The sequence below is a fragment of the Oryx dammah genome, unplaced genomic scaffold (assembly GCF_014754425.2).
Source record: "Oryx dammah isolate SB20612 unplaced genomic scaffold, SCBI_Odam_1.1 HiC_scaffold_14, whole genome shotgun sequence".
Lineage (NCBI taxonomy): Eukaryota > Metazoa > Chordata > Mammalia > Artiodactyla > Bovidae > Oryx > Oryx dammah.
In genome coordinates, this window is record NW_024070198.1 from 21,784,666 (window position 1) to 21,798,954 (window position 14,289).

Sequence of the window (14,289 nt, forward strand, 5' to 3'; positions counted from 1 at the left end):
ACCCACCTGAACAGTAGAACCCAGTGGCGGGCAAGGGCCCTCCACAGACACAGGCAGAGACAGAGGCAAGGTTCACTCACCAGCTCTTTGAAGAAGGCGGCTTCCTTGTGCTGCTCCGAGTAGCGCTCGTACTGGTCCAGGCCATCCTGCAGCTTCAGTGTGAGTGTGTCATAGTTGGCTCGCACTACCTCTAGCACCTGGGGAAGGCAAGAACCAGTGGGGCTCAGGCCACACAAACCCTAGGTCACTTGGCCCCCACACCTCTCCTGCTGCTCTACTGGGCTGGATTCGGTCTGGGACAATACACCCAAGAGACTCTGTCACGACTTGTCACTACTTATTACTGAAAAAAGCCTGGCCATGGCAATTCCTCAGGTTTCTGGGACTTTTTAAAAAATTTGTATTGAAATATGGTTGATTTACAGTGATGTGTTACTTTCAGGTATACAGCACAGTGAATCAGTTATACATATACATAAAATATATAGGGAATTTCCCAGTGGCCCAGTGTTTAGAACTCCACGCTTTCACTGTTGGCATGGGTTCAATCCCTGGTGTGGAATTAAGATCCTACAAGCCATGTGGCATGGCCAAAATACATACATATATATATATATATGTGTGTGTGTGTATTTTTTTTTTACATTCTCTTGCATTATAGGATATTATAAGATACTAAGTAGAGTTCTCTATGCTATACAGTAGCTGGGACCACTTTCTAATTTCTTCCATCCCCTGCCTTTCCTGACCGGTCCAGCCTGGTTTTCAGGGCCATTTACTGTGGGTATGGTAAAGGAGATGAGAAGAGGTGACAGAACAGTGAGTTTCTGAGCCCCTCAGTATCCCTGATACCACAGATGCATTCTCAGCTGTATCGAGCAGCTTTCTCTGGCCAGGCTGTCACAGTTGCTGAGTAAGACTTTGCCAATCTCTCTCCTCTTCCCTTTCTGGGAACCACATTTCTTTAGTCCCGGGATGTTCCTCAGCACCATCTGCCACTTGTTTTCATCTCTCAATGCCAACTCAGTCTTCTTATCCATTGCCTGGATGGAACTTTTGAGCATCCCAGCCTTGGAGTGTAGGAGACATTTCTAGACTAAGCTACAGTCAATCTCATCCTCTTCTGTTCTGAGGAGGGGTCCGCCCCTACTGTGTCTCTGTGGTGAACTCAGACTTCTGCTAACTCCAGGAACCTTGGATCTCTGCGGTTCCAGAAGGAAAGGATTACCAAAGCCAGTTCTGATGTGAGTCTGCCTTATCAGACCGTGAATCAAAGGCAAGGACAGTTAGTTACATCGTGACCAAGCCCAGGCCCCTGCTACTTCCTGTAAGACAAACTATTTTGGATATGTCATGTCCATTATTAGCAAGAGCAGACTAGCATTTAGAGAGTGTAATACTAGCTTGCCAGCTTGAAGATAATCATATTTGGGTTATACGATGATTAGTTACATCAGAAAATGTAGATCTTCTCCATTAACTTAAAAGAAGTGAGCTGGGTAGAAAGGAGAGACCAGGAAAGTGACTAAATTTTCACTCTGACAATCTGGCCAATAGCTATTGTGCAATTCAGTCTGACCTGAGAGGGAAGTGTATGATGTCATGGAGAGCTCCCAGCTCAGCCGGGGGTTTTGCGAGGCGTGAGTATGATAAGGTAGGGTGAGCTCTAACAGAAGGCAGGGCTGAAGGGAGTGAGTTAGAGTCAGGACTGATCAGAGGGGCTGAGAATGCATTCCTGAGGGATACAAAGGTGCCTCTGGGCTGGTCTCTTCACCAATTCAGTCTTATTTCAGGGCAGACTGCACCTGGTGGCAAATGTATCTGCCTGCCAAGAATCCCTGAGGGGAGGGGAGGGATGGATAACACAGGCTTGTGTTCCTGAGTTTGGGAAGGACAATCAGGTCAGAGCTCTGGTCCAGATTCAGGCTCTTTTCCTCCAGACATCCCAGTCTTCAAGGTCACTTTGCTAAACTATGTCCCACAGACCCTAGGAGAGACTGATTTCTTCACTTCTATTTGTCGGTCCCCTTGGCAAGACTTTAGGAACATGTCCCATTTGGGCCTCACCCTCAACACTGGCCTGAGATGTGGCGAAGGCAGTAGTTACACAGAGGACAATTTCCCAGAGCCCTTGTGCCTAAAGGCCTTAGGCTTTATTATAATTTGCCATCTCAACATTAAAAAAAAATCAATTTCTGGCTTCCTGGCAACTTCAAAGGCCCTTCCTAGATGGAGTCTATACCCTAACAGAGCTACCACCTTTGTTCACCAGTTGTTGGGCTTGTGGGCCTCCTAGAACCTTGTCTACCACCTCAGTTCAACTGAGCTCTGAAGGCAGTAAATCACCTATCAGTCACATGCTCTCTAAAGAGTCCTTATTCCCCCACCTGTGATGCTTAGTCCACGGGAAGCTGGGTGCTGGCTAGAAAACTGAATTGGGAATTTCACTCTTACTGTGGAAACTCAGACAATCACCTAACCTCTTTGAGGTAGAACTTCAAGAGGGGTTGTCTCTGAAAGGTGGAAGTTGAACTCACCTTCCAAACATGACATGGGAATAAAAGTTCTGAGTTTCTGAAAGTAACATACAACTGATGGAAACATTATCATCCCAATGGCTATATAGCAACCTGGATAGTTCCTGGACTGGCTTCAGAGCCCAGGAAGTACCTACTCCTATTTCAAACTGTCCCAAAGATCTTATGTGCATAAATGATTCTTCATTATGAAGGAACATCGTCTGGATTTAAGTGGAAGGCACAAATGACCTCAGTTTCAAAGATCTCATTAGATATCTTGAAACACTCTGCCTCAGGTGAGGGAAGAATAAATTAGTGAGGGAGAGGACCTAAACTCCTTCCCTGAGGTCTCTGGAGGAGACACAGGCTTTGAGGTTAGAAAGACCTGAATTTTACACCCAGATCAACCACAGGTAGCTCTGTAAACTTATACATACTACTTAATCTCTGAACCTCAGTTTTCTTATTTGTAAAAGGATAACACCATCTTCCTCATAGAGCTGATGTGAGGATGATATAAGATAAGATTGTCCAATGCCTGGCACATTAATAACAAGCAATAAAAGGTTACTAATTTTATGATGAAAGCCTCCTCTGGTGACAACAGGCCATTTGGTAGTTCTGCTTATCCCCAGGTAGTTCTAACCATAAACAAGGAGCTGGAACCTTAAACATCTTCGTTAGCTTATGGCACATACTGGTGAAGAGTATTCTCTATACAATAGAAAAGCAGGCTTCCCATAATGACCCCATGTCCTAAGTATAACTGACAATGCATCAACCAGAAGTCAGAGAATGCCCAGTACCCACCGCCAACCTTAGTAATCTTAGTAGTTCAGGCAGATACAGGTTATACTAAAGAGCAGTTGAGCAGAGGCCTGGCCTCGCATGATACAAGTTGGGAGACTCTTGACCACATCAGGGAGCAACAAGATCCCAGAGCAAAAATTTAGTTCAAAATTGTTGATGAGGTTTCAGGTACACACACACATACAAACACCCTCTTCCTCTAGCACACATAATAGGTATTCCAGAAAGACTATTCAGTACCCTGTGCCCCACCTTTTTATTTTTTAGCAAGACCTTTGAAATGGGAAATAAGTCTTACCTGAAGATAGCAGCAAAGGAGGATTGCCAAGCTAGAAAAGTTCCTGGCAATGGCTATCTAGTCCTGATGTTAGAGGGCTTTACCTTGTGCCTGAAAAACTGCCTGGTCTCTGGTGGGACAGTTTGAAGTAGGAGTAGGTACTTCCTGGGCTCTGAAGACAGTCCAGAGATTCAGTCCAAATCGGTGCTGGACTGAATTCCTGGGAGAATGAGAATGAGGGGACAACTAAGTAATAGGATGTGACCTGACAGCAAATTTGTGTTCATTACCTTCTTCTCAATTTGAAATGACATCTAAAGTATATAACCTATTTGGGGAAAGTACAGAAGTCTGACACTAGCCCACTCCAGCAAGGGCAACATGTATGGCCTTCCTTAGAGACCAGGCCGCCAAATGAGGATGACACCGCAAGATACCAGTAGAGAAACCTACTGAGAAGTCTTATAGAATAGGAAATAAACACGAAACCTATCAAGACTGCAGTGGGGTGTAACACAAAGAGGCTACGGAATCAGGAAAGTCTGGGTTCAAATCTTGACACCTTAATTTACTAGTTAGTTATATAACCTTGACCTGTCTGAGCTTTAGTTTCTTTGTCTGTAAAATAGTTACCATTACAGTATTTTCTTACAATACTATGAAGATAAGTGATAATATATAAATAAACATTAAAATATTTAAGTGATAGGATCTAGCGAGGGTGCTAAATGAATGAAGGCTACTGAGATGGAAACAAAGAAGAAAACTGGAAAAAGAAAGTATCTGATATATTCATATTAAGATAAATCAGGTGGTTAAATGGTGGCCAGGAGGGTCTGGAAATTGCATGAATACCTGAGGATTGTGACATGAAAGGCAACCATAACTCTTTCTACCAAAGTGTTACCATTGAGAGAAAATCATAAAAATAATAGTTCTGGAAGGAACCTTTGAAATCACCCAACTACCGAGTACATGGCCCTCATGTCACAGATGAAGAAAACAGACGTCTTGAAAGACTGTACAATGCCCCAAGACACAAAGCTGGGATTACACAGCAAAGTTTCCTGACTTCCTATCCAGTGCTCCTCCTGCACTAGCAGGCTAGTCTAGCCTGGGGTACGTTGTTGAGTTTATAGGCTAAGTGATTTTCCAGAGAATAAAGATTCAAGGATCTCAAACTCACTGCTAAGAAGTGGGAAGCATGACATGTGCAGCGCTGGGAATGTGACCTGGTGAAGGCCTGGTTTGATGTCTGAGCTTTAATGACTGCCATGTCCTCAGGGCTCCACATCTTGTCAGTTTGCACCCACAGCAGCTGAAGACCCTGCTCAACAGCTGAAGTCCCTGTTGATAATGTAAACCACCAACAAAACTTTACAGACTACCCCAAATTCATTATTAGCAAAGTCTGGCTTTGGTTGCTATTCTAATTACTCAATACTCACTTAGAAGTTTAAAATTCAAAGGTCTTCAATGTTTTTTATTATTATCATTTTATTCATTGTTTGCTGTACTGCACGGCTTGTGGGATCTTAGTTCTCCAACCAGGGACTGAACCCAGGCTCTTGGCAGTGAGAGTACAAACTCCTAACCCCTAGACTGCCAGGGAATTCCTGATCTCTAGAGTTTAATTGGGCTTTTTTGGCTGCAGCCACCAGACGGTTTCTAGGCTTGGAGTGGGGTGTTAAAACGATACAGTGAATCCCTCTACAATGAATGATCCTACTTTAAGACCAATTTTCCATTCTTCCAAAAAGACTGTAACCACTCTGTTTTCATTTTCATGCAGTCCTGCTTTCACTCTGCTGAACCTCTAATCATAGAAAAATTAATCTCTGGACAGTTTGAAAGGATAAAGTAGATAAAAGAAGGAAAGAAAATAAAGGCTTTTTAGAGGATTTTCATAATAATCTCCATCCATCTCTCCACTGGACTCTGGCCATTTGCTCTACTTCAGACGTTTATTCATTGGTTGGAGAACATGACTTTTCAGTCCCATTTCTTCTGTAAAGCAGGAAAGGACCATTACTACTGGTTTCCTCACCGAAACTGCATCATAGCTGGATTCTTAGTACCCTGAAGGAAGGGACCCAGTGCAACATTACAGATTTTCCACAATCCCTAATACAGTCTTGAGGAACAGTAAACACTCAACATGCTTGTGGACTAATTTAGTAACACTCAGGTCTCTCATCAAGGTCACATCATAGGGGAATTCCCTGGTGGTCTAGTGGTTAGGATTCAGCTTTCATTGCTGTGGCCTGGATTCAATCCCTGGTCAGGGAACTTAGATCCCATTAGCCACAAGGTCTGGCAAAAAGAAAAAAGAGGAAGTCACGTGATAAGATTAGAATTAGACAGTGCACCCTGCCAGCGCACTGTTCACAGTGCTCTGACATACTTCTAAAGCCCAGGTGCTACCTTTAAGGAGCTAACAAGCAATAAGGAATCAAGATAAACCACCACTGAAGGGCACACTTACATATACAGGCACAGAAGCAGTTGAGCCAACAGAACTGTAAGTGGTTTTGGAGTCAGCTGACTAACTGATCAATGAATGGGCAGTCTGATTGAAATAGTATACCTTTTAAGACAGGGAAAATTAAGAAATCCAAAGTCTCTTCTCTTTTGCCTACCACGTAATCCTACTCAGCTAATTCAGACTGCAAAATTCTCACCAGTGTGGCAGGGCCCCTGGGACAGCAGCTCAGGAGGGCCATTAGTTGACAGGTCTGTGACTCTGGCCCTGACAGCTTAGGCTCCATTCAGGGTCTATTATTTGAAGGGTAGGCTCTGCCCAGATGCTGAAAAAAGTAAATCCTGCACAAAAGATGAGCAAAAGGTTGAAACGGCGGGAAAGGATTTCACTTTACTCTCCACATAATCCACAGTTTCAATTTTTTTGGAAATCAGGTTTGATTCATTCTGAGATGCCCCTTTGAGGTGCGTTCAATTTAGCAACAAATTTCAGCTGCACAATCCAGCTAAACTGTGCAGTGTACTCATTAGATAACTGTCCAAAATAATCTAAGCAGACACACAAAGTGATCTTTGAATAGCCAAGTTCAAAGTCTTGCTGAACTATATTTAGCACTTATTTGCATAAGTAACTAACAGGTTTGCATCTCAGAAGACAAGGAGAAGAAACAATTAGATCCATGAACTTCAAGGCTAACTAGTACCCAGAGAAAACTGTTAGCTTCCTTCAGATGCCATCTACTTAACCTCTTATTCAGGGCAATGCTTGGTTCATGTTGAGATGTACATAGCCTAAAAGATTCATGGTAGTTAACTATCAGACAAAATATCAGCCATCCAAGAGCTCTCATGTTTCAATTCTTGCTGTTCTGAGAGACTTGAGGATAGAACCTTTGTAAATGATCAATGTAAAGGCTGGACCTGGGCCCAAGAATAGAAGGAAAATATGGGGAAAGGGAAGAGAGATCTTTTAGTGTATTATCTTTAAAAATATATGAAAATGCTCACTATAACATCTTGTTTCCAAAATCCATTCAAGACTCTTCTCTCGTAACGGAAAAAAAAGAGGAAGGAAGGAAGAAAGAAAATGAAGTAAAATGGACAATGCATATGAATAGTTAATTCAAGTGGCGGTTCTCTGAAAAGTAAATGAAATTTTAAAAATTTAGCTGGGTAGGTTAACTCAGGGTATACTCTAATATTTTGAAATAGCTCAAGACTTCCACTTTCATTTATAATGGAATAACTGAAAGCTAGAGAAGAAATAATTCTTTTTATACATTGTATAAAATGCAGTGCAGGACAGGAATCCTGAGAGAAAGAAAATATAAGGTCAGAATGAAAATCTTGCTGGGCTAAGGAGATACACTAAAGTTTGGAAAGGCAGAGGTGGCTGGCATTTGTGAGGCAGGTTATCAGAAAGGAAGGAGTTCAGCAAAGAAAAAGGTTTTAGAAATTTATGTACGGTTCCCACTGAATCTGTTGCTGAACAGTAAGAATCACACTTTTAGCGTAAAATTCAACCAGTTTCCACAGAAAAATGACTGAGGATCTGTAAGCTGAACAATTCCCAGAGCTCACACAGGACTGAGAGGTGTATGAATTTTGACCAACCAGAATGAAAAGTACCTGTTGAATGTGTAGGGCATTCAAAGGAGGCACCAGAACACTAACACCTTAACAGGAGAACTCAACTTGGGGGCTTCCCTGGTGGCTCAGATGATAGAGCCTGCCTGCAGTGTAGGACACGCAGGGTTCGATCCCTGGAAGATCCCCTGGAGAAGAGAATGGCAAGACACTCCAGTACTCTTGCCTGGGAAATCCCATGGACAGAGGAGTCCGTGGGGTTGCACAGAGTCAGACACGGCTGAGCGATTCACACACATACACACACACACAATTAAAAGTCACTCTAAACCTATCTTAATAAAGATAAGGAGTTTCATACATGGTGGTCAAAAGGTACAAATTTCCAATTATAAGATAAATAAGTACTGGGGGTGTAACATACTACACGATGACTATAGTTAACACTGCTCCTTAGTATATTTGGGCTTCCCAGGTAGCACTAGTGGTAAAGAGCCTGCCTGCCAATGAAGGAGACTTTAGAGACACAGGTTTGATCCTGGGTCAGGAAGATCCCCTGGAGGAGGGCACAGCAATGCACTCCAGTATTCTTGCCAGGAGAATCCCATTGACACGGGTGCCTGGTGGGCTACCATCCATAGGGTCACAAAGAGTCGGACACAACTGAAATGACTTAGTACAGCACACATGGTATACTTAGAAGTTACTGAGACATCCTGAGTTCTCATCTCAAGGACCACCTCACCCTCCTGTTGCCTTTGCATCTATAGGAGATGACTGATGTTAACTAGACTTACTGTGGTAAACTTAAATAGTGGTATATGTCAGTTATAGCTCAATAACACTGGAAAAGAAAGATCACTACCATGAAAAAGTAAGTTTCAAAAGGATATTGTTCTGTTGCTAAGTTGTATTCAATGCTGTGACTCCATGGACTGCAGCACACCAGGCTCCTCCTGTCCTCCACTATCTCCCAGAGCCTGCTCTAATTCATGTCCATCGAGATGGTGATGCTATCTAACCATCTCATCCTCTGTTGCCCCCTTCTCCTTTTGCCTTCAATCTTTCCCAGCATCTGGGTCTTTTCCAATGAGCTGGCTCTTCACATCAGGTGGCCAAAGTACTGAGCTTCAGCTTCAGCAACAGTTCTTCCCACGAATATTCAGGGTTGATTTCCTTTAGGACTGACTGGTTTGATCTCCCTGCAGTTCAAGGGACTCTCAAGAGTCTCTTCCAGGACCAAAATTCAAAATTATAAATTCTTTGGTGTTCAGCCTTCTTTATGGTTTATGGTCCAACTCTCACATCTGTACATGACTCCTGGAAAAACCATAGTTTTAACTATACGAACCTTTGTCAGCAAAGTGATATCACTGCTTTTTAATACGCTGTCCAAGGTTTGTCATAGGTTTCCTTCCAAGGAGCAAGTCTTTTAATTTCATGGCTGCAGTCACCATCTGCTGTGATTCTGGAGCACAAGAAAATAAAGTCTGTCACTGCTTCCACTTTTTCCCCTTTTATTTTCCATGAAGTGATGGGATCAGATAATCTTAGGTTGTTTAGTGTTGAGTTTTAAGCCAGCTTTTTCACTCTCCTCTTTCCTCATCATGAGGTTCTTTAGTTCCTCTTCACTTTCTGCCATTAGAGTGGTGTCATCTGCATATCTGAGGTTGTTGATATTTCTCCCAGCAGTCTTGCTTCCAGCTTGTGATTCATCCAGACTAGCATTTTGCATGATGTACTCTGCACAGATGTTAAATAAACAGGGTGACAATATACAGCCTTGTTGGACTCTTTTCTCAATTTTGAACCAGTCAGTTGTTCCATGTGAGGTTCTAACTGTTGCTTCTTGACCTATGAACAGATTTCTCAGGAGGCAGGTAAGGTGGTCTGGTATTCCCATCTCTTTATGAATTTTTCACAGTTTGTTGTGATCCACACAGTCAAAGTATAGTCAGTGAAGCAGAAATAGATGTTTTTCTGGAACTCCATTGTATTCTCCATGATTCAACAAATGTTGGCAATCTGATGCTGGTTCCTCTGCTGCTTCAAAACCCAGCTTGTAACATCTGGAAGTTCTCGGTTCACATACTGTTGAAGTCTATCTTGAAGGATTTTGAGCATAACCTTGCTAGCATGTGAAATGAGCACAACTGTACAGTAGTGTACACATCCTTTGGCATTGCCCTTCTTTGGGACTGGAATGAAAACTGACCTTTTCCAGTTCTATAGCCACAGCTGAGTTTTCCAAATTTGCTGACATACTGAGTGCAGCACTTTAACAGCACCATCTTTTAGAATTTTAAATAGTTCAGCTGGAATTCTGTCACCTCTGCTGGCTTTGTTCGTAGTAATGCTTCCTAAGGCCCACTTGATTTGTCTGGCTCTTGGTGAGTGATTATCTGGGTCATTAAAACCTTTTTGTATAGTTCTTATACAAAGAACTTCTTAATCTCTTCTGTTTCTGTTAGGTCCTTACCATTTCTTTTATCATGCCCATCCTTGCATGAAATGTTCCCTTGATATCTCCAATTTTCATTAAAAAAAAAAAAAAATTTGTTTGGCTGTACATGTGGGATATAATTCCCTGACCAAGGATCATACCAGGGTCCCCTGCATTGGGAGCTGAGTCCTAGCCCTGGACCACCAGGGAAGTCCCCCTCCAATTTTCTTGAAGAGATCTCTAGTTTTACCCATTCTATTGTTTTCCTCTATTTCTTTGCATTGTTCATTTAATAAGGCCTTCTTATCTCTCCTTGCTATTCTTGGAACTCTGGATTCAGTTGGGTATATCTTTCCCATTCTCCCCTGCCTTTTGCATCTCTTCTTTCCTCAGCTATTTGTAAAGCCTCCTCAAACAACCACTTTGCCTTCCTGCATTTCCTTTTCTTTGGGATGGTTATGGTCACTGCCTCCCTGTACAATGTTACAAAAAGGAAACTGCTGCTCCACAAATAATTTCCCTACGTTCCTTAATGAAGTCTGACACTATTTAATAAAGAAAGACAACAAAATCAAGCATTCAACTATATAATATTCACAATGCCCAAAATCCAGTAAAAAATTATCAGACATGTCAAGAAGCAAGAAAATGTTAACTCATAACCCAGAGAAACATCAGTGAACAGAAACAGACCCAGAAATGAAAGAGATGATGAAATTAGCAAGGACATTTAAAGAGGTATTATAAATATAGTCAAAGTGCTTAAAGACAACCAGGAACATTATAAGGAACGAAACGGAAGGTATAAGCACATCACAATAAAATTGCTGAAAAACAATGTTAAAGAAAGAATATTAAAAGCAGCTTGACAGGGGAAAAACATGTACAAAAGAGCAAAGATAAATATTTGCACTTGTCAGAAACTATACAAGCCAGAAAACAATGGAATGATATCTGTGCCAAAAGAAAAAAAAAAGTTAGCCTAGAATTCTATATCCAGCAAAAACATCTTTCTGAAATGACAGTGAAATAAAGACCTTTTCAAACAAACAATCTGAGAGAATGTGTTGTTAACAGTTCTACAATTAGAAGAGATGTTAACAAAAGCTCTCTGGTAGAAGGAAAGTTACATTATCTGGATCTTTCAACAGGAATAAAACACAGTGGAAATGGTAAATACATGGATAAAGTGTAAAATATTTTCACATAAATTTGAAAACTAGGAAAAAAGATAATTGACTCATCAAATCAAAAAATAGTAACAATGGAATGTGAAATTTATAAGAAACCTAGAAGAAAAATGTTTGACAATAGTAGTACAAAGACCAGGAGTGGGGCAAATGGAAATACACTATTGTAAGGTTATTACACATTACATGAAGTCACATAACAAATTTTGAAGGTATACTGTAATAAGTTAAAAATGCATGTTTGAAAACCTAGAGCAATGACTAACATAATAAAACTAAGGGATAGAGATAAGTCAATATTGGACATAAAATGGAATCATAAAAAATACTCAGTTAATCGAAACAAAAGCAGAAAAAGGAAAAAATAAACAGAAGAAAAAGAGGGGAAAAAAAGGCAAGATAGCAGATATTAATGCAACCATATTAATAAATAAATTAAATGTAACATTTCAATTAAAAGACAGAGGCTGTCAGACTGGGTAGAAAATCAATGCACAGCTACAGGTTTTGTCTAAAAGAAATCCACCTAAAATATAAAGACACAGATAGGCTGAAATTATAAAGATGGGAAAAATATGTTGTATCAACACTAATTAAAGCAAAATTGAATTGCTATATTAATAATCTGATAAGGAGACTTCAAACAAGGGATATTATCTGGAACAAAGAGTGAAACTTCATAAAAACAAAAATAAACAAATAGAACCTAATTAAACTTAAAAGCTTTTGCACAGCAATGGAAACCATAAACAAAACAAAAAGACAACCTATGGAACAAGAGAAAACATATTTGCAAATCATGAGGCTAATAAGGGATTAATTTCCAAAATATACGAACAGCTCATACAGCTCAACATCAAAAAAACAAACAACCCAATCAAAATATGGGCAAAAGCCCTAAATAGACATTTCTCCAAGTGTTAGGACCAAACAGGCGCCATGACAGGCTTCAGGGGGCCAAGGTAGGCCTAAGTCTCCTTTACAAAGGGGCTGAGTTATTGCCAAGGAGGAGCTGAGATCATCCTCCACCGGCACCAGGACTGGACCAATCAGTATACTCCCTGTAGCCTGGTCCAAGCTTATCAGGACAAGGACGAAAACACCCGCCCCCGCGAAAATCTAGCCAATTAGCAGATGCTAAGGAACCCTTGCAACCAATCCGCCCCTGCCAACTCCCTGTCTTTGTCTTAACCCTATAAATACTGCTGTGATTCAGGGCTTGGGGCCCTTGTTCCCACTCCACTGCGTTGGATGAAACTTGGGTCCTGGCTCGAGCTAGCAATAAATTCCCTTTTTGCGTTTGCATTGCTGAGGATGTCTTATTCTCTCAGTTTTGGGGACTCGGACTCTGGGCATAACACAAGGAAGATACACAGATAGCCAAAGAAGGCACATGAAAAGATGTTCAACATTGCTAATTATCAGAGAAATGCAAATCAGAACTACAATGAGGGAATCTCCCTGGTGATCCAGTGGCTAAGACTCCATGCTTCTAAAGAAGGGAACCCAGGTTCGATCACTATCAGGGAACTAGATCTCATGCACCACAACTAAAGATCCTGCATACAGCAATGAAGACCGAAGATACCACACAGCGCAACTAAGATCTTGCACAGCCAAAAAATAAACATCAAAATTACAAAAGAAACTACAATGAGGTTATCACCTCACACTGGTCAGAATGGCCATCTATAAATAGTCTATAAATAATGACTGCTGGAGAAGGTGTGAAGAAAAGGGGACCCTCATGCACAGTTTGGAGAAGGCAATGGCACCCCACTCCAGTACTCTTGCCTGGAAAGTCCCATGGATGGAGGAGCCTGGTAGGCTGCAGTCCGTGGGGTCGCTAAGGGTTGGACACAACTGAGCGACTTCCCTTTCACTTTTCACTTTCATGCATTGAAGAAGGAAATGGCAACCCACTCCAGTGTTCTTCCCTGGAGAATCCCAGGGACGGGGGAGCCTGGTGGGCTGCCATCTATGGGGTCACACAGAGTCGGACACGACTGAAGTGACTTAGCAGCAGCAGCATACACAGTTGGTGAGGATGTAAACTGGTATAGACATTATGGAAAGCAGTATGGTGATACCTCAGAAAACTGAAAATAGAATTGTCATGTGATCCCACAATCCCACTCCTGAGCATATATCTGAACAAAACTATAATTAGAGAAGGCACATGCACCTCAGTGTTCATAGCAGCACTATTCACAACAGTCAAGACATGGAAGCAACTTGAATGTCCACTGACAGATGAGTGGCTAAAGAAGATATGGTAGATAGATATAATGGAATACTATCCAGTTATTAAAAACAATGAAATAATGCCATTTGCAGCTACATGGGTGAACCTGGAGATTATCATACCAAGCGAAATAAATGAGAAAGACAAAGACAGGAGAGTGGTGTGGAGCATGCAGGTTTTGGTCTACAGCCTGCGCACCACCTCTGCACCCACTGAGCCCTGCCTACCGGGGCTCTGGGGGCTGTAGGCAGGCACCTACCAGGCACTGAACACCTGCCCCACTCTGCTGTCCATGCACAAATTCACAGACAAACATGAATGGGTAACAACAGATAATGGTGTTGGAACAGTGGCAATCAGCAATTTTGCACAGGAAGATTTGGGAGATGTTGTTTGCTGTAGTCTGTCAGAAGTTGGGACAAAATTGAACAAACAGGAATTTGGTGCACTGTAAATTATGTTTGAAAGTGAAAGTCACTCAGTCGTGTCCAACTCTTTGTGACCCCATGGACTATACAGTCCATGGAATTCTCCAGGCCAGAATACTGGAGTGGGTAGTCTTTCCCTTCTCCAACACAGAGACTGAACCCAGGTCTCCCGCATTGCAGGTGAATTCTTTACCAGCTGAGCCACAAGGGAAGCCCAAGAATACTGGAGTGGGTAGGCTATCCTTTCCTCAGCAGATTTTCCCAATGCAGGAATCAAACCGGGGTCTCCTGCATTGCAGGCAGATTCTT

At 41.9% G+C, this 14,289-nt stretch overlaps 1 protein-coding gene across 3 annotated transcripts in view; it reads right to left on the reverse strand.

The window, feature by feature from the left end:
* ARMH3 (armadillo like helical domain containing 3) overlaps nucleotides 1-14,289 on the reverse strand; it is a 176,740-nt gene that overhangs the window by 3,678 nt on the left and 158,773 nt on the right. For all 3 annotated transcript variants that reach the window (XM_040254239.1, XM_040254240.1, XM_040254241.1), the window contains one exon: nucleotides 81-197. In XM_040254239.1, coding sequence (XP_040110173.1) covers nucleotides 81-197 — 117 coding nt within the window. The remainder of the gene's footprint in view (nucleotides 1-80; nucleotides 198-14,289) is intronic.